Below are 27,127 nucleotides of genomic sequence, written 5' to 3' on the forward strand. Positions count from 1 at the left end.
CCCTGCACCCTGACAGCGAGGTCCCGTTTGGTGCAGAGGGAGGCATCCTGCCAGGGGGTAAGATGCAGGGGAGCCAGGCACTGCCCAGCATCTTTCTGATAGATGCCCCCTTTTCCTTACAAAACATGCCTGCTTGTACCAGGCCAATCTTCCCATGCAAGGGCAGGTGCTAAATACCACCACCCACACGCCTCTACTTTCAGGTGACCTGCTTCATAGCTGGAAAATGTCAAGACAAATCAGCAAGACGCTTCTGCAGCCTGCCTCCCAGATCCCCGCCTGCTGGATAAGGCAGCCCACCTGACTCCCCTCCTGTTCGGGGCTGCACGCCAGCAGGCATGCAGGCAGCAGCTCCATGCCCAGCAGGGAGATTTGGTTCCTTGCATGCCACCCAAATCAGAAATGCATGTGCTAAAAGCAGCCAGGCAGAGGGGACCTGGTGCTCGGAGGGGAGGGGGGGCAAAGGGAGATGAGGAGCAGCAGCAGCAGTGAGGAGCGGAGGAGAGGGACACTTACGTAATACTTGTCATCGTTCTCATTGTAGGCCAGTTTCACAACACCATAGGAACCCTAAAAATAAACACAAATTGCACAGTCAGTTCAGCAGCTTCATCTCATCTCCTTGCTGCAGGCTGGCACACTGTGGCCTTACACAGGGAGGGGGAGGGAAAAAAACCCCAACAAAACAACCCCCCCCCCCCCCCCCAAAAATAAATAAATAAATCTTCGAGGCCCCAGGCTGTGCCTTCCCCCTGAGCAAAGCCTGCAGTGATGTGACCCCAAAGTGAGGTCGCACATTTTGGCAGCTCTGTTGGAGCCACGGGGTGCTTGAGGATTAAGAGAGTCTGGAGGAGCTGAGCATTAGCCCTGAGCCAAAGCCACCATGTCTGTCTTAAACGTGAGCGGGGAGCAGAGAACAATTTTCAAGCACACTTTCTTTGTGCAAGTTTCAAAACTCTGCATGAACACCTTTCCTGCACTTCTGCACAAGACCATTTTCAGCACAAACCCTCTCCATCTCCCGATAGCATACAGGACCTCAGTGCAGACCCACTGCCTGCTTTCCCAGGGATGCAGACCTGAATTGCTGCTGTACTCACAGCTCCAGTGACAGCCTGAAGCCAAACTCCATCCAAATCCCTATTTTCCCCACAGTTCTGTGTTAACATGATACATTTTATGCAAGCGAGACACGACACCATGGCTAGGTACCATCCCCGACAGATGCCTGCTGAATAAATGAGTGGGATGAACACTAGAGCCTTCAAAACATTTCTCTTGACTTCCCTGAGAGCTGGAAAGAGGGTCCTGGTCTCAAAGGAGACTGACCAGCCACCTGGCTGATCCAGAAGCACAGCAGGTCCAGCAGACCCTCTACCAGCCTCAGGGTGCCTACGTGCTCGCTGTGACCTGCAGGGAAGGAGAAGGCAGGGGCAAACCCACTAGAGAGAAGGCTTCACGCTCTCCTTAAACCTACTTAAGCCAATGTCAAAGCCATGAGTGGGTCTGAAGCGGTGGGTGGCTTTCAGATGACATCTGCTGTACCACCGGTGGTGGTGTCTCCAGCCTTGCACGCTGCCCAGCAGCCAAGCACAAGCAGCAAGGGTGCCTCCTCCCACGGCCTCTCGCTCTGGAGAGGACTTTGGGCTAACAAATTTTGCAGTGCAGGTCTCTGCAGCTCAGGCTGCAGTCCCTCCTGGCTGCAATGTTCTGACTGCAAAGGTAGGTGCAGCTTCCAGGCAGCACCGTGGACCCATCTGCAGTGGTGGCAGACGGCCAAGTGGGCAGGTGTCTGAACCGCTCACCAGCCCAGAACTCTAAATAACTTTGGAAGAATCTCTTCTGAATCATTCTGCAGCTTTGAAATGCTGACTGGAATTAAACCAGCATTTCATTCACGGACATAAAAACTTAAAGTAGTGCTGATGGGGATCAAACACCTGCCCTGGTCTTTTTTTTTTTTTTTTTGGTTTTCTTTCCTTGTTGGGTTGTATTAATGCAGCAAAGGCTCTCGGTGTTACATTTGGCAAGCAAACACCCTGGAAGGGAGCCAGCATCACCACCTTCAGAGGAAAGGAAAAGAAATTTAGAATTCAGGGGAAGTAGCTCCACTTTGACCTTGAACAAAACTTTCTCAAACTAATAAGGAAAAAAAATCTCGAACAAAAAACAACCCCAAAACAAACAACAGTTACAAGGAGTCTTGGCCAGTAAGATCTCCTGGGCTGGCACAGTCTTTCCACCTGTCCTCGTGTGCATGCATTCTGCTCGTGCCAAACCCAGGCTCCAGGAACCTACCTTGCCTATTTCGCTCTGCAGCTTGTACTGGTTTAATTGCACGCAGTCCTGTGGATCAAAAGAAGAACATAATTAGAGTATTGGTTTAAAGAAATGACTGAGTTTGAATTAATATCAAGTAGAGGCAGAGTGCTGAATAATGAAAGACTAAATCTTATTTAAACTGGTATGTTACACAATAAGCACTGCTTGTTGGTTTTGGTGGGTTTTTTTTTGACAGCTCAGCACAAAGCAGTTCGGGCTGAATTCTGACTCCGGTGAGCTGGTCCCTCCAGCCTGAATCCCCGGCATCGCTCCAGATTCAGCCCCGTGACCCTGCCAGCAGCCTCTGGGCTCTCTGCATTAACCATCTATACTGAACTGTGCTCAGCACCAAGCAGAGAAAGAGCCGCCCCCAGCTCCCCAAGGCTCCCACCCCCCCAGGGTCACAGCACGAGCCCCTGCCCTTCCCAGCACCCTGGCAAAGCCAGGGACCCCCTGCGGGCCGTGCACGGCTGTGGCTGCACCCTGAGGAGCCTTCACCTGGATCCAGCCATGCTGCTTCGCTGTGCAACACAAACAGTAATGGATTCCCTTTAGGCTGATACGATATTTGCTAAAATAACTTACCCCTAGGCAGGTCTGATCTCTGTTTGCAAGCTCTCCCTAGCACTGAAATCCCAAGGAATGGGAAGGTGGTGGATGCAGACCCCCAGCAAGCTGTGACGAGGGTGCAACGATGGGGTGCTGAGTTACTCCATGGACCAAGAGTGCTGCAGGGAGTGATGCTGGCCCCAGGCAGTGACCGCTGGAAAGCGAGGTGGAACAGAAGAGCCAGACAGTCGCCTGATGTTAAAGCCACCCTCCTTCAGTGCTGTACCACCTAAAGGAAAACACTGCCACAGCAGCAGCAAAACCTCCACGTCTCCATTCCCCTTGGAGCTGAGCCCTCTGCCCTCCGCCACCACAAGAAGCAAATCCCGGACGCCGCAGGAGCACGGGGGGCTGCAGGCGATGGGCACAGGGGGAGCAGCCTGCACTGCCTGCACCGAGCTCTCCCTGCGGCTACCAGGGGGGGACCTGCTGGTGGCCACCGCCATGGGGGCTGCGGGAGGGCAGCACCCACCTGGCTGCAGCACAGAGCTCCTGGCAAAGCATCAAGGGCACTCCTGCGGAGAACTCTGCGGCGCTGGCAGCAGGAGCGTGGGATGCACGTGGTCCTGGCTAAATGCACAGCACTCAACTGCATTGCAGGGGAGGGGAGAGCCCCAGACTCAGGGGGGTGAGGCAAGGGGGGAGCTCCCAACCACAGCACATGGTATGGGCTGAGCCTTCGATGGGACCCCCTTCCCCACCCAGCAGTTTTGAACACAGTATTTCTCCTCCAGGGCTGCCAAGCACTAAAGCAAGCTGGACATTTGCTTCCAGCCTCTGCACCGGGCACTCCTTTGGGAACAAAGCTGATATAAAAATTCGCAGACAGGTAGATTAGCCTTCCCATAAACCTCAAAATAGCCCTGAAATCTACAGAAGCAGCACCGGGACAGCAAAGTGGTGCCCGACACCTTCCATCCGTTTGTAAGAACTGGGGGTGTCACAGCCCTGGTGCCATGCAGCATCCCCACGGAAAGCAATGCTCCCACCCCCCTCACAGGACGCATTAGAGCACTGATGGGGTAGATGATAATTTTGACTTTTCACCATCACCAACAGAAAACATTCCTAAGTCCAGTGATGGTCACAGTGAAGGAGAATAAAGGAACAGGGAACTGATGACTTTTTAAGCTTGCAAGCAATGGCTTGTCAGGAATACAAGGAATGACTTAAATCTTACATCTTTTTTCCAGTGAAAGAAGGTTTTTTTCCACCACCCTAACAGGGAAGATAAGCCAATTGTGAGTAATGGAGCCACAGCAGTGTTTTAACTGCTGCTAGCAAACCACGTATCTTTCCAAAAATCAAAAAGGAATCCATCAGAACTGGAAGCAACAAGAAAGGAGAGAGCATGACCCTGCAAAAGCCAAGATGTAAAGCCCAAGGCCACTGAAATACATGGAAAAGAAAAATCCCATTGAATTTTGTAGAAAGGACTCCCCTCCCCAAAGGAGGGTGGGCAGCAAGCAGGAACCCCAGGTACAGACACATGGAGGATGGATTCCCTTGCAAGCACTGTGCCAGCAGATCCACCCCCCAGCGTGATGCTGTGCTTTGCACGGTGGTGACTTTCACCAGCTATGCAGGAGCAGCTTTCTGTTGTGGTGTCCTGCCCGGTGTTCCCCTGTGCTCAGCTTTGCCTTGTGCTGTGCAAAACGGCAGAGATGGGGAAACACTCACCAGAGCGGCTGAGACAGGTGGCAAAAGTGACCACCCCTCTGAGCCAGCCTCCAGCCACCTCGGTACCTCCTGCTCTTCACACCAGCAAGCTTGCCATAACAGGACCTGGTCACCAGGCCTCCTCCCCCAAGCAGGGATTACTCACACAAGTAAATACAGCCTTCTACACATAGCTACAGATGCTCTGGTCTGGACTCAGTACCTTGTTTCAAGCCAAGGTGGCAACTCCAAAGCATCACATTTGCCACGGCTTCTTGCCAGCACAGTGTTGAGGAAGCCTCAGCAGCACTTTTTCCCTCTTTCCTGAAGGAGCAGAGTCCTTTGTGCGGGATGTAGCTCATCCAGCTGGGCAAACCCCTTTACAAAGCATTTAGTGCAGCTGAGGAGGGACCATGCCTTGTCCGTGTCTGAGGCACCAATGCCTTTGACCCCGACCATCACCTTCCCACCACCCCGCTCACCTCTGGTTCGAAATTACTGCTCTTATCCCACCCCGGATCCGATCACCTGAAGCATCCCTCTGGTCTTCACTGCTGCTGAATGGAGCTTGTGAGCGACACCAAGACACCCGCCTTTGGGGGATGGTTTTTTGAAAGGGAGGGATAAATACTGGGATGGGAACACCCAGAGAGGGTCCGAGGGAAAGGCGGTGACAGGGTCTGCAGCACAGCCTCCCAGAGTCTACACTCGCTGTCACCACATCCCTACCTGGTCCGTGCCTCCATTGCTCTCCACTCAGGTAATTAATTACTGGTGAGAAGCACTCTCAGCTTCTGCGGTGCTTTGAGCACTTGAGCCCAATGCCCCAAAAATCAAAGCAGGTTATAGGTGCTTTCTGCCTTTGTCTCTCCTTGCAGAAAGCCCGTAATTCCCAGCTGAAGCGACTCCCGCCACGCGTTGCTGCAGCCGGTCAGGGCTGTTATTATGTTATTTGGTTCTCCTGCAGGAAGCGGGATAATTGTACTGTTCCTTTATCGGAGAAAAACACCTACCTCTGGGCCAAGTGTTGCTTAAAGATAACATTGCACGATCTTCTTGATTTCATCACATCAATGCATTTGCAACTGCTGATAAATACGAACAGAGCAAGAACCTTAATGAGAACCTTTAATGAAAAGCTATCAGCAAATGTGACCGGTGTGCCTGTCCAAGCGTGCAATAATTGTTCTGCCTCAAAAAAACCAAGATGCCCCATTTGTTACCAAGTCCAAGGTACTACTGAAGAGAGGGGGAAATCAACGCCACAGAAAACAAAAATGGATCCAAAAATTCATAAAGCACACTGAAGTCCAGAGCCCAGGCTCAATTCCATAAACCCACTGCTCCCATCACTAGGTGACAGCAACCCCGAGACATCGAGAACTGAGCCTCTGCGGTCCAAGGGGACACAGGAATGGGAAGGAAGAGCCAGAGCTGGTTTTCAAAGACAGACATTTCTGAAAACAATCAGACTACATACGTACATGCATATATAATGGAGAATTTTGCCCCCTAAAAGAAGCCAAATTCACCAATCTGAAAAGAATTATATGTTTCAACAATTCAGAGATATTTAAAGAGAGGCACAGGAAAGAAAACTGGGAACTAAAAGCCAGTAATGGAGACTACACTGGTTGCAACTCATCCTGTCTGGAAGAGGAAGTGAAAGCAGTTCTAAACCCAGACAAAATTAAAATAAAAACCAGAAAAAGGGGCATTAGGGGCAGCAATGAATGCAAATTAGAAAACAGTTCAGGGACAGAGAAGGACACACAGGAAGCCCAGAGCTCACGGAGGTATGAAAAATAAACAGATTTTTAAACATCATCCAGAAACAGATGCAAAACAGAAAGCGCAGCACCACGAGTGGCTGCTGCAAGGAGCACTGGCCACGGCTGGGCAGAAAGTGCAACAGTGAGCACGACCGTCCGGGCTCACCCACCCGAGACCCTGCAGCTGGATGCAGGAGGCCATGCACCCACCGGGTCCCTGGGGTACCACCGGGAGAGGGGCCATAACAGGAGGGGGCTGGGACCGGTGGGATGAAGGCAGCCCCCTTCCAGCCCCTCCCGCCACAGCTGCTGCTTTGGGCTTTCTCCTGCTCTCTAACCTCCCCCTTCAACAAATTGGAAATGTAACTTCTCATCAAGGTTAATTAATCCAAGGAAAAGAAATTAGCAATGCCTGTGGGATATTTGTCTTTGAAAAAAATGTTTTCCACCTATCTTAGATCTTTTCAAGAGAGCTCTCATCTGAGCACCGCAGCAAGACCTCTAGAAGAAATTGGTTTGGGGGACTCGTGGGCTGGAAGGGGAAGGTCTCCAGCCCACGCTGTGCAGAAGCTCCGTCCCCGCCACTGCCCTGGTCCCACCTGGCTTTACCTTCATGGACAGCAAGGAAATTATGACCTTATGAAGAAAACCAGGCAGCTCCCAGAGACTGGAGGAGCACAAAACCCAGATCAGCCCGGTGCCAAAGCACTGCCTCTCCCAGCTCTTGACATCAGTTGCTTCCAACCAGTTGGCCAGCCAAGCAGGAGACCTACAATAAAGATGCGAAAAGCCAAGGAAAGAAAGGGCAAAGTGGTGATTTATTTTCTGTGCCTCTGGAATAAGCCACGGACATCGAGCGTAGGAAAATTCCCTTTGTCAGCTCGTCCTCCTCCCTGCACACTTGGGCCAGCAGCAGCACCAAGGAGGGAGAACGCGCTGGCTTGACTCATCTTCTCCACTCCTGCTGAAGCACACATGGCCTCGCTGAGTGCCACAACAGCGCCTGTCCGGGCAGCTGGGACGCCTGCCTGCTGGTCCCAAGGGATGGGGAGAGCATGCAGGCACTGGGGCTACAGGAACCGGGATGCCAAGGGGTGGGTGGATGTAGGGAGGGAAAAGGAACATGTGAAAAAGGACGATTCAGCCAGAAGAGACTGGAGAAGAGAAATTATAAAGCAATTAACCGTGCTGGCAGGTCTGGGGAGCAAGCCTGGAAAAAAACATCATTTATCCTTCTAGCTCTTGCTAGCTAGAAGCAGCTCTTCCTAGCTTTAACTGTCCAAGACTTTTCTTGCCTACCTAAAAAGGTTGGTTTGGGATGGCAGAATAAAAAAACCCCAAAAAACAGCATTGCATTTTCAAATGCCACTTTCCAACAAGCAGCACCACCTTTGGCAGACACAAACCCTGCCATTTTAGGTGGGACAAGCTCTGTCAAGTGACAAGATGCCCATCAGTCTGTACAAACGTGTTCATTGGGAGTCTTGCCCTAGTACATACAAGCACCAGAGCATCATCCGTGCAGCAAAGCAGAAGCTGCTTTTAGCAGCCCCAGGAAAACCCTCTCCTCTCTGTGCTGTCAGCACCGAGCAGGAGCTGGGAACCTCACATCAGTGTGGGCCAGGGACTGAAACGCTGGAGCCTGTGTCTCAGCTCTGCAGAGTTAAATACCCTTAATAGCTTCAGCTTAATCACTTCTGTGCCACAGCTAAAGGTAATGCCATTCCCCTGTTCGAGTGAAGCACCGATGGGCAGCAGAAATCCCACCAGCCTGGTAGGCACTCCTGCTGGAGAAGGTAGCACTGAAGGCACCTTCCAGGCCATAATCCATGAATAATCTAAGAAGGAAGGGAACAGGCAGGAAATTTTTAAAATTACAGATCAGATTTAACAGAGATACGGCAGATCAGGTTAATTAAGTACACAGCAACGCTGTCAGGAGAGCAGAACGGGTTACTTCTCCTGCAGAGCTGATCCTGCAGATGAAGACTTGTCAGCAGTGGCTGCAAGACACCAGCAGCTGCCAGCTCTTTGTCCCAGGGCAATTAGCTAAGGGCTGATGAGGAACTGCCTCTGTGCAAGACAACAAGCCCTCAGCTCTGCTGCAGCCCTGCCAGCCCAGGAGCCACCATCTTCCTCAACAAGAAACCCAAGAACCGCCGCTCTGAAGGCAGGTGCCTGCAGGATCGGTCCCGGGGACAGGACAGCATCATTCCCCGCCTGCTCCCAGCACCGGGTGAACCCTCCACAGCACCACAGGCACGGCTTCGGCTCTTGGCCCTCTGATCCCTGAATGCAAGAATTCCTCCCAGCCTGCGAACAAGTACGAAACCAGCATTAAAAAGCTCAGCAGCATCTCTTTAACTGAACACACGGTTCTTCCGTAATTCAGCAGAGAACAACAGAAAATTCACCTCTGCCATAGCCCGTATCCCATCTCCCCATTATTTCCCCAGATCAGTTAAGGATACAGAACCGCTGACAGCAAGGCAGTGAGCTGCCGCTCCTGCTATCACTGGGGAGGGAAAGCAGCCTCAATCCTAGATGGCTATCGGCACAACACAGGGAATTTTGATATGCAGCTGTGCCATCCGTCTCTGCTACTGATGGACAGCACCTGCACGTGGGCCACTGATAAAGCCCGAACGCTCGTGAACTTCATTTTTGCACAGACTGTAGCTCCCTCGGGCAGCAGCCATGAGCCACAGTGATGGATGTCCTGCCACCTGAAAGGCACTGACTGGTGATGCCCCATCCTCAACGCAAGGAGAAAGGAGCAACTGCAAAGTGCCTTTAAGCAGGTGAGAGGCATGGACTCAAGTACAGACGGTGTCAGAGTAACCTCCATGGAGACCAGGGGCAACGCCGCAGTGGCTGAGCTGGACCTTGTCAGAGTACCAGCCTGCCTGCTCATTAGGGTCTGCACACCAAACTGATTCAACAGAAGACACAAAAGCAGCTGCTGCTAAGTATACCATGATTGTCTTTCTCTCTATAAAATAACAGGGTTATTTTATCCCCCCCCAGCACCAAAAGCCTCAACATGGAGTCCCCCATAAATCCTACCTCCTAGTTCTGCTCAGCAGAGCTTTGTATGTGGGCAGGGAAGACTAATTGCTTACAGCAAATGTACTGAGCAAATGCATGTAAAAAAAAACCCAAAACAAAACAGCATGAAAATCTGCTCTCCATTTCTCTTCTGGATTCCTGGTACAGCCTGGATTTGGACTGGCAGTGCCTCTCACAGCCAGGAACACAACAACCCTGCAACAACCACTTGGTAGCAACTGGCAGGTCACACGCAGGACGCTGGAGTTGGGCTGCGCACTGCGCTGCACGCTCACCTTGCTGCCCCACACCTAACACTTATTTCTCGTTATTTGGTGGCCAGCCTCAAACTTTATCCTATAAACATGCACGCATCTTCCCAGACCTTTTGCTATCCCTTACAGGACACTGATACTGTCCCTATAAGCTGGGAAGAGGAAGAACGGCTCCCAGGAGCAGAGCTGCGAGGGTGAGCAGCCCCCTCCGAACACACACAGCTCTCGCCTAGACCCCTTCTTCCCCCTCCCCCTGCCATGTCTCCCCATTAGTATGAATAATGGTTTCCAATGAGCCCAGCTTTATTAAGCATCTGGGCTGCCCTAGAGCAGGGCTCTAAATAGTTACATCAAAGTGACCATTCAAAACACAGTACTGCGTGTAAAGAACTGCTGCAGGAGCAGGCAAAATGGGGTGGGGGGTGGGAAGCTTCGCATCTGCGTTTGGAACTAAGCATCTCCCACCCCCAGGGCAGGAACTACTGCTCCCCAGGCTGCAGGTGCTGTGGAAGAGGACGGAGTATTTTGCATTGGCTTGCAGATGGGAATGTGCTAGTCGTGCTCGACCGCAGTTACTTCGAAACAGGTTCCAGACAAGCCTGGCACCGAGTACTGCAGGATGGGAGAGCTGCCACACCAGGCACGTCCGCTTCCAGGAACTGGCTCCTTTCCCTCCCCATCTCCCTTAGAAAAGCATATGGCTGCTGCCAAAGAAGCTGCGATCTCCGCAGCGTGCCTTCTGCAGATACCCTCTTATCAGATGGGGATGCCACAACCCATCTCACAGCCAACGTGTCTTACAAACCTTCCCAGAGGACAACGGCTGATTTGCTCCTGCGCAGCACCCATCCTCTCAGGTGTGCGAGGGGAAAACACCCACTTTTCAGGAGGGAAACACTAAGCCACACAGATGTTAAGCTCCAGGTCACTTGGAGCCACACGGCAAAAGTCTAAACTCCAGCGACTTGGGTCCTCTACAACACAGGGCAGGAGCACATTTAGAAGCACTAAATGGGATTTAGGCATCGTGTCTGGGAGCCCCAGGGTGCCCGAGGGCAGTATGCTGGCACAGTGGCACTGGCAGAGCCACGCTCAGCAACATGTTCTCCATCAACTGGGTGAGACAGGGTCAGACTGGAACTGCTCCTGAGCTCCTGGCTACTGCGTCTGTTGCGCTTCAGTGCTCAGGCACAGCAGCAGAGGTGAAATTCATGGGTGAGCATCTCTGTACTGCTAGTTCTATAGGAAAAAGAGACCAAAAACACCCATGGAAGTGGCTTATCCCTCACCAGAACAAGGCTCATAGTCACAAGATGAACCTGGGCTCACCTCCTGCAGCACCAGGGCAGGAGATGCCTCTCCCTGCAGGGTAAGGCCAGCCCGTCCATGCCTCTGCCGCTCCTCCCTCCAGCACGCTGCCTCCTGTCTGTTACGGCACCTCCGTGCGAGACCGTGGAGTTGTGGCACCCACAGACATCGCCCACCCCTCTGCCCTGCCCTGCTCTGTTCCCCAGGAGCAGAAACAAAAGACAAATACGACTGTGAAACAAATTCAGTCTGGAGAAAAACAGCAAGGCGTAGAAAACTTGGTTTTCCTCCACAAATAGATAAAAGTCTCAGGAGAAGGCACAGTCTGGGCTTGCGGGATAATTCAGGTGCGAATCTGTGTGTTTTCCCAAACCAGCTCCCAGTGCCAAGATGATGCTCCCTCCCCAGTACTCCAGACAGCCCATTCCCCACTTAAAAACCTTCCCCCAGCCAGTAACACTTTACAAAACATTTTGGCTCCAAGAAACACCCCTTTTACGCTACCTCCATCATGCCTGGCTTCCAAAGCAAGCCCTGCTGCATGCCCCTTCTCCACGGGCTCAACATCTCTAGCAGGACACTGGGCAGCGGGGTCTGAGCAGCCTCTGTCTGGTCCCTGTGCCCCCCATGATGGCACAGCACAGGGATCTGCAACCAGCAGCTGCTTCCATCGGGCCACTTGACCACTGCAGCGTGGGGGACATGCTGGGACAAGTCTGAGCCCAGCTCTGGTACCAGGAGATGAGCCGCAGGACAGAGGGCAGGAGCCACCACAGCCACCCAGAGACACTTCTTGGAAGGACAGGAGGGTCACAGCCCGCGGTTACCGCTGCCCTTACAAGTACTTTAAAGACAAAGGAAAATCCTGACGGGAGTACGAAACACCAGTGCATTTAAGCTCTTTATAAAATTAAATCATGCCCTCAATAACGGCAAAACACAATAGGAGATACATAATCTCCAGAAGCTTAAATCCATAAAATGCCATCAGCAAAGCTGCTGTGACTGATAAACTCCCGAAGGGCACGTACAGCAGGGACACGAGAGCAAAGCAATTGGGCTGCAGCTCTCTGCACAGCCTGGCAGCCCTTCTGCATGCCCCCGCCACACAGCATCGGTCCTGGCCCCCGAACAGGACTATCGCAGGCAGGCGAGGGCTGGAGGGGCCCCCGAACAGGACTATCGCAGGCAGGCGAGGGCTGGAGGGGCCCCATGTCAGGACCCAGCAGAGGTCTGGGGGGTGGATGCCAAGGCGTTCAGCCATTCCAAACTAATAGCACCCCTGGTTTCAGGGATTATTTTTTTTTTCCCTTAGAAAAACCAGTGCTTTCAGACCCACTGCTCCAAAAAGCTGAAGACCGCCATTGCCAGTTAAGAAAGACTTACCTTACCTCAACACCCCAACTCCAAGGGAGAACATGCCTACCTCAGAATCTGATATGGAGACCCGATTGGATTCTATCGTTGGTCTCCTCATTATACGTGGCGATGGCCCTGTGGCATAAAGACCACAACCTGGAGCGTTGGTAGAAGCCAAATAACCTCCTGATGATCTCTCCTGAAGAGACAACTTCCTACTTGAAAGGACTGGTCTAGTGAGAGGTCTCTTGGGAACGTGTCTCCAGTGAGCATCTTCTGACTGTTGGGAAGGCAGAAATTCATTCACTCCTACATCACTGTTGACTCCATTTCTTTGGATGTCTTTTATGTTATCAGAAAAGACCGTGTCGTTTTCTTCCCTGGGGTCTTCACCATTTCGGCCACTTCTGTCTGGGCCAACAGCCACATCGATGGCTGCTACCCGCTCTGCCAGTTCCGTCTGCGTGTCTTTGCAGCACGTCTCTCTGCCTCCATCCACGGCATTCATTGCAGAGTCCCCCATCGCTGCGGCCAGCTCGTATGGTCTCAGATGGCACTGCAGAGAGCTGTGACACTAGCGCTCACAGACAGCATGTGGCACAAAGGAGTCTCTCCATGAAGTAGCTAAAAGGAGATACAAACAGAGGGAAACTGAATAATAACATTCACTCAGCATAAATATGACCAAGACACCCATCTTTGGCTTCTTCCAACATTAAAAGAAAAAATGAAGGCAAACCACTGGCAGGCTGTAAACAAACTGCAAACGCTCAGAAGGACAGGCAAACCCAAGCATCGAGCTAGATCTGAAAGTGATAAAAACTAGGTTTTATCTGATGTGCAACAAGTGACACAGCTCAAGAGAACTTCTCCTCCTGCAGCTAGACCGCCGGTCAACCAGAGCTTACATTAAAGGTAATATAGCTTCTTAACAAGCCAAGGGTAAAGGGTCAAACTTCTGACCTCTTGAATTTATTGTAGCCCAAGAGCTTCTGGTACATATCCAAACCCAACGCACACAACAAACCCACAGCTGTTTCGGGCTCCACAGTAGTCTCTCTGTTGCCCTGTAGGACCTTGGAGGGTGTCACAGAACAGACTAGAAGCCAAGCCACAGCTGGTGACTTCCACGCTCTCGATTATTTGCAAGGTAGTCAACAGCAAAGGCAAAATTTAAAAGCAAGTCTGGTTCCAGGGTCACCCCGGCCCCCCCCTCCAGTGGCAGCTTGTGTGCAAAAGGGCATCTTTGCTTCCCACCCTGTATAAAAGCTATATTGAGCTATAACCAACCACACTTAAATGATTACCAGCATGTGGGAATCAGCTTTTCCCTTGGAAAAGCCCTACAGAACAAAAACGCAATACAAAGCAAAAACTGCTGAATAAAAATTGCTGTTTCCTGGATGCTAATTTCAGTCTCAGTTTAAACCAGATTTCAGTCTTCCCAGCACAGTCCAGATTAGAAAATATTCCTCTGCGACACACGGCCGTCACCCCCTTCATCACCTCTGAAGATGTGGTGCTGCAGGACACACCACCTCATCCCTCTGCCCCGTTCCTGGGGACAGCGGGGGAGAACTTTGTTTTATTCCCAGCAATCCTGGACTGCATCTAGTGAGGACCAGGGTAGGCTTCACTCCGAAATATTGCAGCCTCTGGTTTTCTGCATGCAAAGCAGGTTGTGCATAACAATCCCCACAAGCCCGGTGATGCTTGCATCGCCCTGTTTTCACGCTAGCTACCTTTAATTTACATGAGGAAGGCTGGGGGTGAGCGAGTTGAAATGGTCCCCTCCAGCATCACCCTGGGAACCCAGGGGACACCCCTCGAGGGCACGGAGCAGAGGCTGAGCCTGGCTCAAAGCCGCCCAGCAATGCTCAGTTAAACCCGCCACAGCTGAACTCTGCCGCAGAGAGAGGCGGCAGCCCACGTCCCCCGCTGAAGCGCAGCAGCCGAGCTCAAGCCATCTTTTATATCCATAAGGAAAAAAGATCTGGATGGGAGGCTTCACCCTAGGTAGCGTGCCAGTCACCGGGGGGACACGCTGGGCATTCAATGTCATGAAAGGGAAACATCCAGATCTAACGCATCCCTTCCCACAGCCTCCTTCCCCACCTGAGTAGCATCTTCCCCCCTCCTCCTGCCTTTTCTGCGGGCTCATTGGAAACAAATTAACAGAAAATGTCACTCGCTCAAAACAGTAATGAAACGGTGAGATCAGCTTTAAAAGCTTCTATTAAAACTATATTTAAACCCTTCAATCCCAAAGCACAAATCCCTTTCAGAGCCAGGAGGCAAGCGCCGGGGGGCGGCTCGTGGCAGCAAGGGAAGGGGCGCAGGGTTCGGCCAAGCACATAGGCACGTGGTCCCGCAAACCCACGGGCAAACCAGCACAAGCCTCCCCCCAGCTAAACCCCCCCTGCTCCCCCCCCCCCCTTTTTTTTTTTCAAGCTAGAAAGCCAGCTGCAGCCCTGCAGCGGCTCAGCGACGATCCCGTCCTTTGGAACAGATTTGCAGGCAGCCCACAGAGGGTCTGCTGTTTGCAAAACGCTCGTGCGAGGTTTGCACTTGGAAAGATTCTGGGAGCATCAGGTCAGGGCAACCGGCAGCCTTGTGGCCACCCTGCTCTCTCTGGTGAGGCTTTCCTGGCACTCCAGAGCCTGTGGGGAACAGCACATTTCCCAGGATTTTTATTCCTTGTGAGATGCCTGTGTGCTCAGCTTTGGGTGAAGGTCAGCTCCTCGGCCGCTGGGAAGCACAGACCAGCCCCCAGCCCTGTGGCTTCCCAGGGCTGCTCTGCACCAGGGAAGCATCCCCACTCAGCATCCTCACCGTCAGCCCTCGCCTGCTGGGGGGGTTGCACTCCAGCCTGCATGTTTCCTTCAATCAGGAAAACTGCTTTAAAATGAAGGGAGTAAAAATGCTTTCACCATTTAATCCAGCTTGCACGAGGGTTAAGAGGAAACCTCTGATTCCACCCTGCCTTAAAAGCCTGGCTTTGCTCTTCTGCCTACAGAGAAACAAACCCCAGGCCTTTCCTTGCAGCAGCTTTAGCTTCTGGACAGTCAGAGCTCATGTCGCTCCTGGGGAGCGTCAAGAAGAAAATCAAGCCAGAGCTGAGGTCCGCAGCTCCCCTGCCTTCTTCCCTGCTCCTGCCGTGAGGTCTGCCCACACACGGGAGCGAGGGGAGGACAGCGCCTGCCCACCTTAGCCCACAAATCACCCACCTGGATGGAGAACACTTGGGTGCCTGGCACTGCTCAGCCAACAGGGAAAAAAAGCCAGGAGTGCTGGGAACAGCCGCCAGGTCCCAGCAGACAGCGATGCTCGGGTTAGCCACCTGCATGGCTCCTCACTGCCCAGACCAGGCACCCCAGGCTGTCCCCCTCTCAAAAGCAGAAGCACGCTTGCACAGCTCCAACCCACAGCTCAGGCTGCAAAATAAATCTTCAGCTAATTGACCATTTAAATAGATAAACTGAAGATAAACCCCAGAAATCAGTTCATCCAATCAAAACAAATAGACCCGTGCAGCATCACAACAAATACAGTGCTGCTAAAATATGCTAAAAAAAAAAATCCAGCAAGACTTAAAATCATTGTTCATCTGAGACCTGGGCTTTGTTTCAGGTCCTGCTGTTCTGAAGGATTTCTTTTCACTGATAAATCCTCCAGAAGCATATTGGAAAGCAATGGTTTCTGAACAAGCAAATCAGTCTTACTGTGCATAAAACTCAGTATAAAAGGCAACTATTTATTTCTGAGAGGCAAAAATCGATGGTGGATTTGCAGTTTGGCAGGCTGTAACACAACTGCACCTTGCTGTGATGGGAAATCCCAGCACAACAGAGACACCACCGCGACCTTCTGTGAGCACTCCACAGCTTTGGGTCTGATGCTTTTCATGCGGTCACCAGCCTGATCCCCCCCAACTCCAAACACCTGCTGCAGATCCCAGGATTATGCTGCAGACGTGAACTAAAGCTGCAAACAAGCTTATATGAGCAAAATTAATTTACTTACACCTATCTTATTTACCTTTTTTCACTGTAGCTATTCCTCTGCTGCATGCAGACTGCCACTTCAACGGTGGTTTTCACAATAGATTTATCAAATTGCTGCACAGGTTTCCCAGACAGGCACTGGGCACAGCACGGTACAAAAAACACCCTTTTGAAAGGAATACAGTTCTAGAAAAAATCTGTATTGTACGTGGGAGCGGGAGATGAGTGAATGCAATTATGTTTGCTCCTCAAAGCATTTCAAAGCGTTGTTTGAAAAATAAAAAATTGTATATCTAGTTTACTGCTTGGTCCATCCATTTGGCTCACTAGAAGTGTTCCTATGAGCAAGGACGGGGAGGTGAAAAGGTCCTGGCCTTCTGCAAATCCAGTTTCATTTTCCGATTTTGCTACAGGCTACCCAGAAAAGTGACTTTGCAGCTTCCTCTGCCGCAGTTCCCCAGTTAAGAGGGACGACGCTGCCCCCAGCCCACCTCCTCCCACTTCCCCTTTCTGTCCCTGAGGACATACCTGCCCTGCGCGGAGGCATCAAGTGCCTTTGCAGTAAAATAAGTCACGCTGAATAATAGCCGTAACGAGCATTTGCACGGATAGCATGCAAGCAGCAATTCTGCTGCTGCTCAGAGTTGGAGACTTCTTCAAACATCTGTGGATGGCACCCTCCGTGCCAGCGTGGGGACCAGCAGGGGTGTCACACTGAGACCCTGTCTGAAGGCAACATCCATTAGGTGCCTCTTGACCACGCAAGACCCACAAAGAGAGGTCCCAAAGGTCACAGAAGGCTTTACTCTGCCACTTCAATACACGCTGGCAAGGTCAGGAATCAGCCCCAGTTTTCTGAATGGCACAGCTAGCCATGTACCAGGGCAGGCTGCCTGCGGAGGGGATGTCATCTCCATCACCAGCATCCTTCAGCTCAGGTCAGCCCCCTGCCCAGGAGCTCAGCCCTGCCTGTGGGCAGAGCTGGGCTGCACGTCCAGCCCCACCTCGTATCACCTGGTGCTTGTGGTGTGTTTCCATCAGACGCTGCCCCAATGAAGAATCTGTTCTGACTGCTGTCAGCCGGCACCAGAAACTCCCTTTAAGGAGAGAAGCAGCAAGTCCTGGGCTGGGTTGCCAAGTCCTGAACAGCTCCTCGAATGACATCTTTGAAATATGAGGTCAGCAAGTCCCTTCCAAAGCCCGAGCTCTCTCCCCACCCCAAGAAATACAGCCCGTGACTATTTCCATCCTGGAGCTTCTCCCACGCTCCTGGATCTGCAGCTGGCTCTGCAGGACAGCCCTGGTGGCTCAGCATCAGTCCGCTGCCCTGACACGGGGAAGGTATTTCCACACACCCCACCCTGACCCCATCAACTTCTTCGAGATGGGGGAAGCACCTGTCTGGAGCCCAGCCAGCTCCCTCCGACACCTTTGGTCTGGAGAAGCTTAAGGGGGGCTTACACCCCACAGCCACACACCAGAGCAGCATCTGAGCTGCCAGAAGCACAAACTGGTCTGCAACACACGGCTCTTCAGGTGTAAGGAGCCAGCCACTGATGAGTCCCATTGCTGCGGTGGGAGAGCAGCCGGTGGATTCATTTTTTCCTGCAGCAATTCACTTCAGAGCGTGCTGGCCTTCATCTCAGCTCTGCCCCCCGCCAGTACACCGAGCAGGGGGTCTGCCAGTGAGGTGCCTGCCCCCCAGCTCCGCTCCCACTGCTGCTGCCAGCAATCCAGCCCCAGAGAAGCGCACGGGCTCCCAGGCATCCCTGCAAAGCACTTTCAGACACCCAGTGGCCAAAAGGCACCCAAACCCAGTGGCAAAGAACAAGTTGCAGCTCTGTGAAGCCCTAAAGAAAGCAAATCCCCCCAGGGACCACCATGACAGATGCACACCAGACCAGCCAGTTGGACTCTGTTCTCGCCGGGAAGATGATAATCACTTTTTGTACCGATTCCTGACTCAAAGCAGGAGATGTTAACACATCCCAAAGAATAAATAAGAATATATTGTTTGTGCTTTACGCACACATGCCACATGTTTGCTTTATCCTGCGGCTTATGAGGCTCTTGTTTCAGAGCACAGATAATCGTGTCTCACTGAGAAATCACTCGATTCTGCTGCAATCATCTCAGTCCTTTCCCTTCTTCTCTCCACACTTCTTGGCAGTGAGCCTGGCTGTTGTGCCACAGCTGAAAATTAGATCATAAACGCGAGGCGCTTTGATTACTCCTGTGAAGCTCCTAGCACAGCTTTTAAAGTAACCGCTGAGTGACAAAGAACAGTATTATTTTTTTTTTTGCAATTCGAGCACGGCATGAGAAATTTGAAAAGCGGGTCGAGGCCCACACTCCTGCCAGCTTTCCGGAACAACAACAAACCTCTCCAGACCACGATCTGGAAAATGCACTGTCTCTCTCACCTCCTTAGTCCTTAGCAAGGCAGGGTGTTTTCAAAATGGATTTCATGGCCAGTTCAGCCTCTGAGCTACAGAGGATGAGCACCCCGAGGTGCACCGCTCCGTGCTTGTCCTGCTTTCCCTCTCTTCCCCATGAGAGATCCCAGCTGAGGACAGGATCCAGGGCTCCGGTCCGATGCTTTCGAATCCCTGGGCGTAAGGTGTGGGACAGCGGGGCTGAGCTCAGCAGCGTGCTCCTGTTATTACCATATGAAAAATAAAAAGTTACATGCCTTCACACCACGAAGGCCATGTAAACAATTTTAAGAGCTATTAACAGCATGTTTTAAATATGTTTTGAAACTAGCCAGGATGCTGAACTGCATTGCCAGTCTACCAACCTACAGTGCAAGAGGTAACAACCACCTTGCGCACTGAGTACCGAGCTCAGGAAGTTTTACAAAAGATTTCCCAACTGCATTATATTTCATCCCACCCTGTTCTAATTATATGATTAAATAAATCTGCATAATCAGATGCAATTACGCTAATTGCATATATAAGCAATAATCAACCAAAAATTACTCTGAAGAAAAAGTTTCTACTTAAGGAAATTCCTGTAACAAGAAAACATTGAGGAGTGCCAAATCTATCTAAGCGAGAGTGACATTAACATCAAAGGCTCCAGATCACGCTGGTGACACAGGAGCCCTGCCAGAACATTTTTTGACTGGGTACAGCTATGTTGGCACATGTTAACCACAGCTTTGGTGAGGATGACACCAATACATCGAAGGAGTTGTGCTCCTTTGTACTCAAGCCCTGGCTACAAACTACTTTTGTATGACAGGTTTGGCTGCTGTGTTTTAGATATTAGGAGAAAATCCTTCACTGTGCAGGTGGTGAGGCGCTGGCCCAGGCTGCCCAGAGCAGCTGGATGGACGCCCCATCCCTGGCAGTGCCCAAGGCCAGGCTGGACAGGGCTGGGAGCAGCCTGGGCTGGTGGAAGGGGTCCCTGCCCATGGCAGTGGAGTTGGAACTGGATGGTCTTTAAGGTCCCTTCCAAGGCAAACCATTCTATATGGTATAAACCCATGTTTTATAGCAGACAGAGGCTCAGCAAGACTTGTGGGCATGAGACCCTGATAATGGACCATATTCAACTCTGCTTTAATCTTTTAAAGCTGTTTATCAGTATATGAGCATCGTAAGTGGTTTTATTTTGCAAGTTACAGTCAGGAAAGCATGAGGAGTGGTCAGTGAGAGGCACTTCGCCCAAATATCCCACATATTTTTCCAGCAATGATGTGAAGCGCCTCAACTCATCATCTCTGCAACATCCCACAAACCCAGCATATCCCAACACCCAGCTCCACACATCCACACTGTCCCTGCAGACAACTTGAGCTCAGGTTATAACAAATCCCATCTGCCCTTGTGACAAAGGATGCAAAAGTGTTGTGGGGGAAGGACTGCAGCCCCTGTGCCAGCCTGACATCAGCCCTGACACTGCAGCAATGAAGGATGGAGGAGATCAGCGTGGGCAGAACACACCGAGCCCAGTCCTGCTACATGACCACGCAGAGGACATCCCAGCACGTCCCTAGCCATACCAGATTGTCTGCCCTACCTCCAACTGACACTAGGGAAAGCAGTAAGAAGGAATTGAGCTTGTTAATATGCATACACAGACTGGACAACATCTGAATCACTCAGTTTGATGGCAGAAGAGAGCAAAAACCCAGGAGAACCCCATTTCCAAAGCTACTCTGTGCGTGTTCCCATTTGGCACTCAGCCGATGCTGACTCAGACCTCAGAGCCTACCTACCCCAACCTCCTCTTCCAATACCCATTAAAAGTGCAGGAAATACCCCAAATACATCTTGCACCATGCACAGGGAAAGCTGAACTTCATAATCCAGTGGGAAAACAGCCTTCTGACCCCCATGTATGAGTACGTACTGATAGAGCTGGAGGTTGCACAGGTGGGCATGGGCAACATCAACTCACACAGGGAGGTTCCTTGCAGGGTCAGTGCAGAATCTGTGCAGTGGAGAGAGGAGACTCCTGGGGCTGAACCTGAGCAGGGAGGAGGAGGAGAAAGAGGACGGAGGAGGAGAAAGAGGAGGAAGAAGGATCATGGTTGCTGTCACTTGCTGAGCTGAGAGGCAGCATGATTCCCAGGAGAGGGGCCAGCAGCAGCAGGGAGCACAGCTTGCTGGAGGTGGCATTTAAACAGTGGGCGAGGGAGTGCTTCAAAAAAATAACGGAGAATATGTCAGATTACCTGAAGTTTGAAAAGCTTAGAGTATCTGTAAAATACTAACAAGGAAGGCAGTAGGCCAGACTCCATTGATTCATGAGCAAACTACCTACTTCAGAATTACAGTCTTTAATATTTAGGGTCTTCATTGCAATGACTTTTCAAAAGTCTGCACCATGGCGAGGTAAACGGCAGGTTAAAGAAAAAAGGTTTTTCAGTTGTTCTAAGGCAAATTGTCTCAGATGAGCCAATCTGTAATGATACCTCAAAACTGGCATAGAAGACAGTACAGTATGAACAAACCAAAAACAAAGAAATCAAGAGGACCTGAACAGCAGATCAGTCTGCAAGGGCAAGGTCTAACCCTCCACCACGGCCAAATTCCCTCCGATCTCATGGGAGCAGAACCGAGCACTCCAATCAAACCTGGTTCTAAAGCACTGCAATTGCTGCACAGTCACTTGAAGGTGACGTGGCGAAGCGGGACATGTCTTGGCACCAGCAAGCAGCCTACAGAAAGCGTCTCTTGTGGCATGGAGAGAAAGAAAAGAGAATGTAAGAGAATATAAGAGAAAAAGAACCACACCCACAATGCACAGCAGTGAGCACATGCACAGACCTGCATGAACAGACACAGCACAGGGCATCTGCCCGCTGCTATTAGTGTAAGGACTGGGGTTGAAGTCTGATAAGCCCAGCCTGCAGCAAAGGCTCCAGAAAAGCAGGGGAGCCTGCCAACCAGGCAAACCAGCACTCACACACCAGCCTGTGCCCCTGAAGAATAGAAAAACAAGCGTAAAGTAACGGCTGATCATCTGGGATTGCTCCTTGGTGGAGCTATGTGGTCCCTCCTGCACCAGAGTGCAACCAGGAGCCTGCGGTAGGTGCTTGCACATGTGAAACTAAAGACCAGAAGCCCCAAGGACCACAAGGGCCACACATGGCATACAGCTGCGCCCACCTTCCATGGACCACGAGGAACAGCCCGCCTGCTCCCTTCCCAAGGGAAATTTTGTTCAAGGATGGCAGCCTCCATTCAGCTGCCTGCTATGCAGTGACAAGAAAAAAAAAGTGAAACAAGTGGGTTTTTTTCTTTTTTAAATGGAGTTTTCTCTATTCCAGTTTGTGCCCATTGCCTCTTGTCTGTTCAGTGGGCACCACTGAGACAAATCTGCTTCCATCTTTCCTCCAGCCTTCTCCCATCAGTCACTTACACATGTGAAGCTGACCTCCTCCAGCCTTCCTCCAGGGCCATCCCTATCGCTGCCAATGTCCAGCACACAGGCTGGAACCTCACGCTTCTGAGGGCTCCTCCTCTGCCCATCAAGACTCAAAAGCTGCAGAGGGGAGTAGCAGAGAGGAAGACACACCACCCTCCTCCTCCTCCCAGGGTGAATTTACAGAAGTCTTATAAAAAACAGGTTAAGTGGCGTTGCTTTCAGCACTCTGCACCAAACCTACACAGGGAACCCAGAGGTTTCCCAACCATGAATGCTGCCAGCTCAGCCCAGAGCCTGCGGCTGTTTTCCTACTCACATTCCCAAATTTCTGGAATATATTCTGCAGCAGGGCCCCATGAGCCTGAGCAGCATCCTGCTTCCTCAGCGGAGCCCATGATATACACTAGTAAATAAATTAAGGAGGAGGGAAGAAGCAACCTGAAGTTGTGCAGACAGGCTGCTTCAGCAGCAGTGCCTCAGCCCACAGCGGCACTTCAGCACCCAGCAGACAAGCCTGCATGCTTCCAGGCCACTTTCCCTCCTCTCCAGTTTATTTAATTCACCAGTAAACTTCTCAGTCCTGCCCACCTCCTCTTCTGGACCCTTTAGCACCTTCTGTACCAACTGCCACGGTTCACTCTGCCTTTGAGGTGCTCACGGATGCTCAGGTTTCCTATTGCTGCATGTAAGAATTCAATGACAGAAAAGCAAATCACTGCAGAACAAGGCTGGTGTAGCTCAGGAGCAGCAAAGTGGGGTCTGGGAAAGCACACATATAAATCCTCAACACAGCAAAGTAACACGGCATCAAATACCTTTGACAGCCTCAAATCTCACAGCGCAGACCAGCACTGAAGTTTGTGTTTAAAAAACAGCCACGAGAAACCGAACAAGCCACCAGGCAGAACAAGTTCACATTTAAACATGTCCATCTTAGAGGTTTATCTTCCTCCCAGATAAAGAAAAAGCTTTCAGCTGCTAAAAGCTTTCAGAAGGTATTTCAGATGATATATCAAGTTGCTTCGTTCTGTAAGCCAGCTGCAGTGAAATTGATGTTTTTAAAATGCCGGAAAGACTTTTCCAGCTGTTCCAAGATTGGCAATCTACAATAAAAATGTACAGCACAGAACACAGCGGGCTTTCTTCTTCCCAGCAGTTCAAATACGGGTAGAGATTTCTATTCAAGGTGATCACTGCAAAGAGTTTTAACGAGGGAAACGATCCAGCACCCATCTCTGAGTGCCCATGGGCTGAAGGTCTTCACAGCTCTGCCAGCCTGCGCACCCCAAGGCAAAAGGCAAAGCACAGAACTAGAGAGGGCAGGACAGAAAGCAGGGAACGCTGTAAGGAAAAGACAAACAGACTTCAGATTCTGAGGTCAAAGTATTTGCTGTATTTCCACACGGATAACTCCCATCTTTAGAAACCCCAGGACTGGAAAACACTGCCTCAGTTGACCTGCACAAAATCAAAGGCAGCGGCAGAGAGGCTCTGTGTACAGAGGGAACAGGCTCCCGGGGATAAGCAACGGCTCCCGCTGGGGTCAGACCCAGCTAAACCACCCCTGTGATTACGCCTGTCTGTGCACACGTAACCCATGCTGCCTGGAAATGGAAAGGGTAGCAGGCTTCCCAATTCCTTTGAAGCCTTAAGCTTTAGCACTTTAAGCCAAACTGCACTTTTCAAAGCTCCAAGGTCAATGACTGGAGATTATGCAGCCAGTCTCCTGGGAAAGGCCGCTGGGGAGAAAGCTGCTCTTTTGAGTCACTGCAGTGCTATTCCAAAAATTTAGGCTAGCGATAACATCAGCATTTGTCAGAGCATGAAAAAGCCTTCGCAGCACCAAAGGGCCAACAAAAGTTTCTAGGTGCAGCTTTACTTGGAAAAGCAATGTGAAAATGCCCCCCTGGGGCACCCTGGTTGCACCCCAGCCATTCCGGCTGTGGTGCACAGTGAGCCTGGGGCTGAGCAGCAGCCACCGTTGGGGTGCCTGCCTACCCTGGGACACCAAAGCAGCCCCCCTGCTCTCTGTGGCCCAGGACAACTCCTGTGCATTGTACTCAACCAGCCGGACCCTTTTGGAAGTGTTAGAAATGACGCAAACCCACCCAACAGCTGTCTCTTCTGTAGAGCAGCAAGGGGAGCAGAGAAAGGCGTCTTTCTGGCCACCAAGTCAGCAGTTACAGGAGCAGAATGGGAAGTAAATCTGCTGGCAAGATGTCCCTCGCTGAGGGAGGTGCAGTTTATGATGGCAACACAGGATTTTAGTCTTGCTTCACATGCCCCAGCGTGGCATGCTGAGCTGCAGGAGGAGCTGCCTGGGCTGAAGACATAGGGACAGAGGGAACAGAGAGGGGACACAGCTGGTATCGACAGCAGCGCTCACAGAGCCATCTCTTTGCAGAATCAGAGCTTCCTTCCCAGTCTCTGACTAGGGCTGTAGCACCTTCCTCCTGCACGCAGCGGGCAAGCCCAGAGAACAACGCCTGGCAAACCTGAGAGCAGTCAGAAGCCATCAACTTGCAGAGGATTTTTAGGCTCCTCTCCACCCTGCCCTGGGCTCCACTGCAGACGATGCCACTTCCAAGTCCAACCTGAATTTGGCAGTTCGCCGCCAAAATTTTCAAGGCAAGAGAAAGGCAAACACAGTCAAAGAGGAAAAGGGAGGGAGGAAATATCATCTGTGCAGCTTAATAGCAAAGACATGTGGAAAGATGGGATGCGGTTTACAAATCTAGGTTGAGCATTGCTCATGCAGCCTGGTATGCATCCCTGCCCAGCAGGAGAATGCAGAAGAGAAAATATGAAGCCAGTTGGCTTGGGCATGGGTAGCACTACCTGCCCCCACCAGCCCTCCCCTGTCCCGTGAGGCATCCCTCGGTATGGGTCAGGGGATTGCTGGCAGATGAATTACACTGCTCTGGCTACTCAGGTATCCTTCCCTCCTTGCCAGGGGAAAAGAAATCAAAGGAGGAAACTCTAACAATGTGAAAAAAATAAGCAAAGCAAGTGTTTAAAAGCCTTGCTGGCTCCCAGCCAGGGTGCTCAGCACCTTCCAGGACGCATGTCAGAACAATTAGCCTGTATGCAGCCCCCAAGTTTCCCAACACGCTGCTTCTCTCTGCAACGGAGACGTCGGCTCTACTCCAGCAAAACACTTAAGCACATACTTGAACTTTACGGTCTCAGGACATCAGAAGGGCCAACATTCATGTGCTGAAGTGTGAACAACACTGAAAATCAAAGCTTCAAAAATGTGGAAATACTCATATGTGAGTGTCTGGGTGAATGTGTTTCACACGTGTCTAAACATAAGAGCTGCCCAGTTACAGCGGAGCCATCCCAGGGCTCCTTTCCCAGGAGGGAAGCAGGATGACAGCATTTTCATCCACGTTTCCATCTACAGCTCTTTCTTAGGCTAGCAGGGCTCATGTCAAGGAAGCATCAGAAATAATTCCCATTGCATCCCTTCTCTTAGACGGGGGTCCCACCTCTACCCAGCTTTCTTCCTTCCACCCGTGCCAGCTGCAACACACAAACAGCCACCTTGAGCTCTGCGTCCTACCGCATGGCGACGAGGAGAAAGCACCGCAGCTCCACTGCCCTGGTACCAGCCCTCCCCACCAGCCCTGGGGCACCACATGTACCACGGAGGCAGGGCTGGGTTCCATCCAGGCAAGTTTGCAGCTGCCTGCAGCACACGAGCACAGGGAGCGAGGACACAATCCAGTGTGGAGTTGCAGAGGGCTGTAGGAAGGTCTCACCGGTTGGGGAGATGGGCTACACTCAGACTGAGTCTTCCAAAAATTGCTGCTCCCACCATAGGCTGAAGATGCTCCAGCACCACACTTGGACGCAGTTCCTCTTGCTTTGTCCCTCTCCATCCCTGAACCACCGTGGCTGTCCCCTCTGTGGCCACCGGAGCCCATGAGATGCACATGGGGGTGCAGGGAGCATGGTAATCTCCCGTGCTTTCCTAATTGCTTGCTGGTATCTGGGAGGCACACACACACACTCACGTGGAAAGGGATCCCAGAAACACCCAATATCATCAACCAAACACGGAGCATTAGTACAAACCCACTCCGAGGCAGCTTCATCTGCATTCTCAGCCCACGAACTAACCTGATGTGGAAGGTTTTCTGTGCAGTAACACCACCAAATCGCTAACATTTGCCTTTTCTTATTATTATCATGTATTAGCATAATTCTTTTGCCTTTGAGGTTTACCAACAATCTCGTAAAGTAGTTACATTTTAAAACAGAGAACACAAAGAAACTTCTTCTGTAATTAAAAGAGGCAAAAAGCTGGAAAACTTCTTAAGGCAGTGATAAATTCCTCTGGACTTGAATTCTCCAAAAGGGACTGCTTGTAAAGTCCTCCCGGCTTGTGACCCAGGAGACCTAGTATAGACAATTAGAGGCACCTTATAACCTACAAGCCTGTGAATTATTCTCTAGTACCTGACAAAGGACACTTGTAAGAAAACTATTTTTGACTTCCCTTTCACCAGTTCAGTTTAACGATAAAACCCTATTCTTCAGCTTCCTGTTTTTGAAATTGTAGCCTGATACATTTCAGTGGGAAATTCTCATTTACATAGTATCTGTCACCTGCCACGACCTACCCGTGTCTGACAGATGGTGCCTATTCACCAAAGGTCGAAAGAACATTTACAGAGAGGAGTTTGGAAGAGACACTCTCGCTCACAGTCACTTAGCACAGCAATGCTTGGTAAGAGAATCCCAGATTTCTGATTCCCGACCTCTGGCTCCTTCACGCGCCTTTGTACTCTTCCTATAATTGAATACACCATTGTAAGAGTAGACCTAACATCACCATCATTCTTTATAGCAACACTACCGTCAGCATTCCTGCCACAAATCA

At 51.2% G+C, this 27,127-nt stretch overlaps 1 protein-coding gene across 3 annotated transcripts in view; it reads right to left on the reverse strand.

Moving 5' to 3' along the window:
* Positions 1-27,127, reverse strand: part of CAMKK1 (calcium/calmodulin dependent protein kinase kinase 1) — a 107,977-nt gene that overhangs the window by 52,501 nt on the left and 28,349 nt on the right. For all 3 annotated transcript variants that reach the window (XM_056354093.1, XM_056354102.1, XM_056354083.1), the window contains exons 2-4: positions 12,420-12,976; positions 2,299-2,346; positions 517-570 (exon numbers count right to left, since the gene is read on the reverse strand). In XM_056354093.1, coding sequence (XP_056210068.1) covers positions 517-570; positions 2,299-2,346; positions 12,420-12,875 — 558 coding nt within the window. In that variant the 5' untranslated portion in view covers positions 12,876-12,976. The remainder of the gene's footprint in view (positions 1-516; positions 571-2,298; positions 2,347-12,419; positions 12,977-27,127) is intronic.

Source organism: Falco biarmicus, chromosome 1 (assembly GCF_023638135.1).
Source record: "Falco biarmicus isolate bFalBia1 chromosome 1, bFalBia1.pri, whole genome shotgun sequence".
NCBI lineage: Eukaryota > Metazoa > Chordata > Aves > Falconiformes > Falconidae > Falco > Falco biarmicus.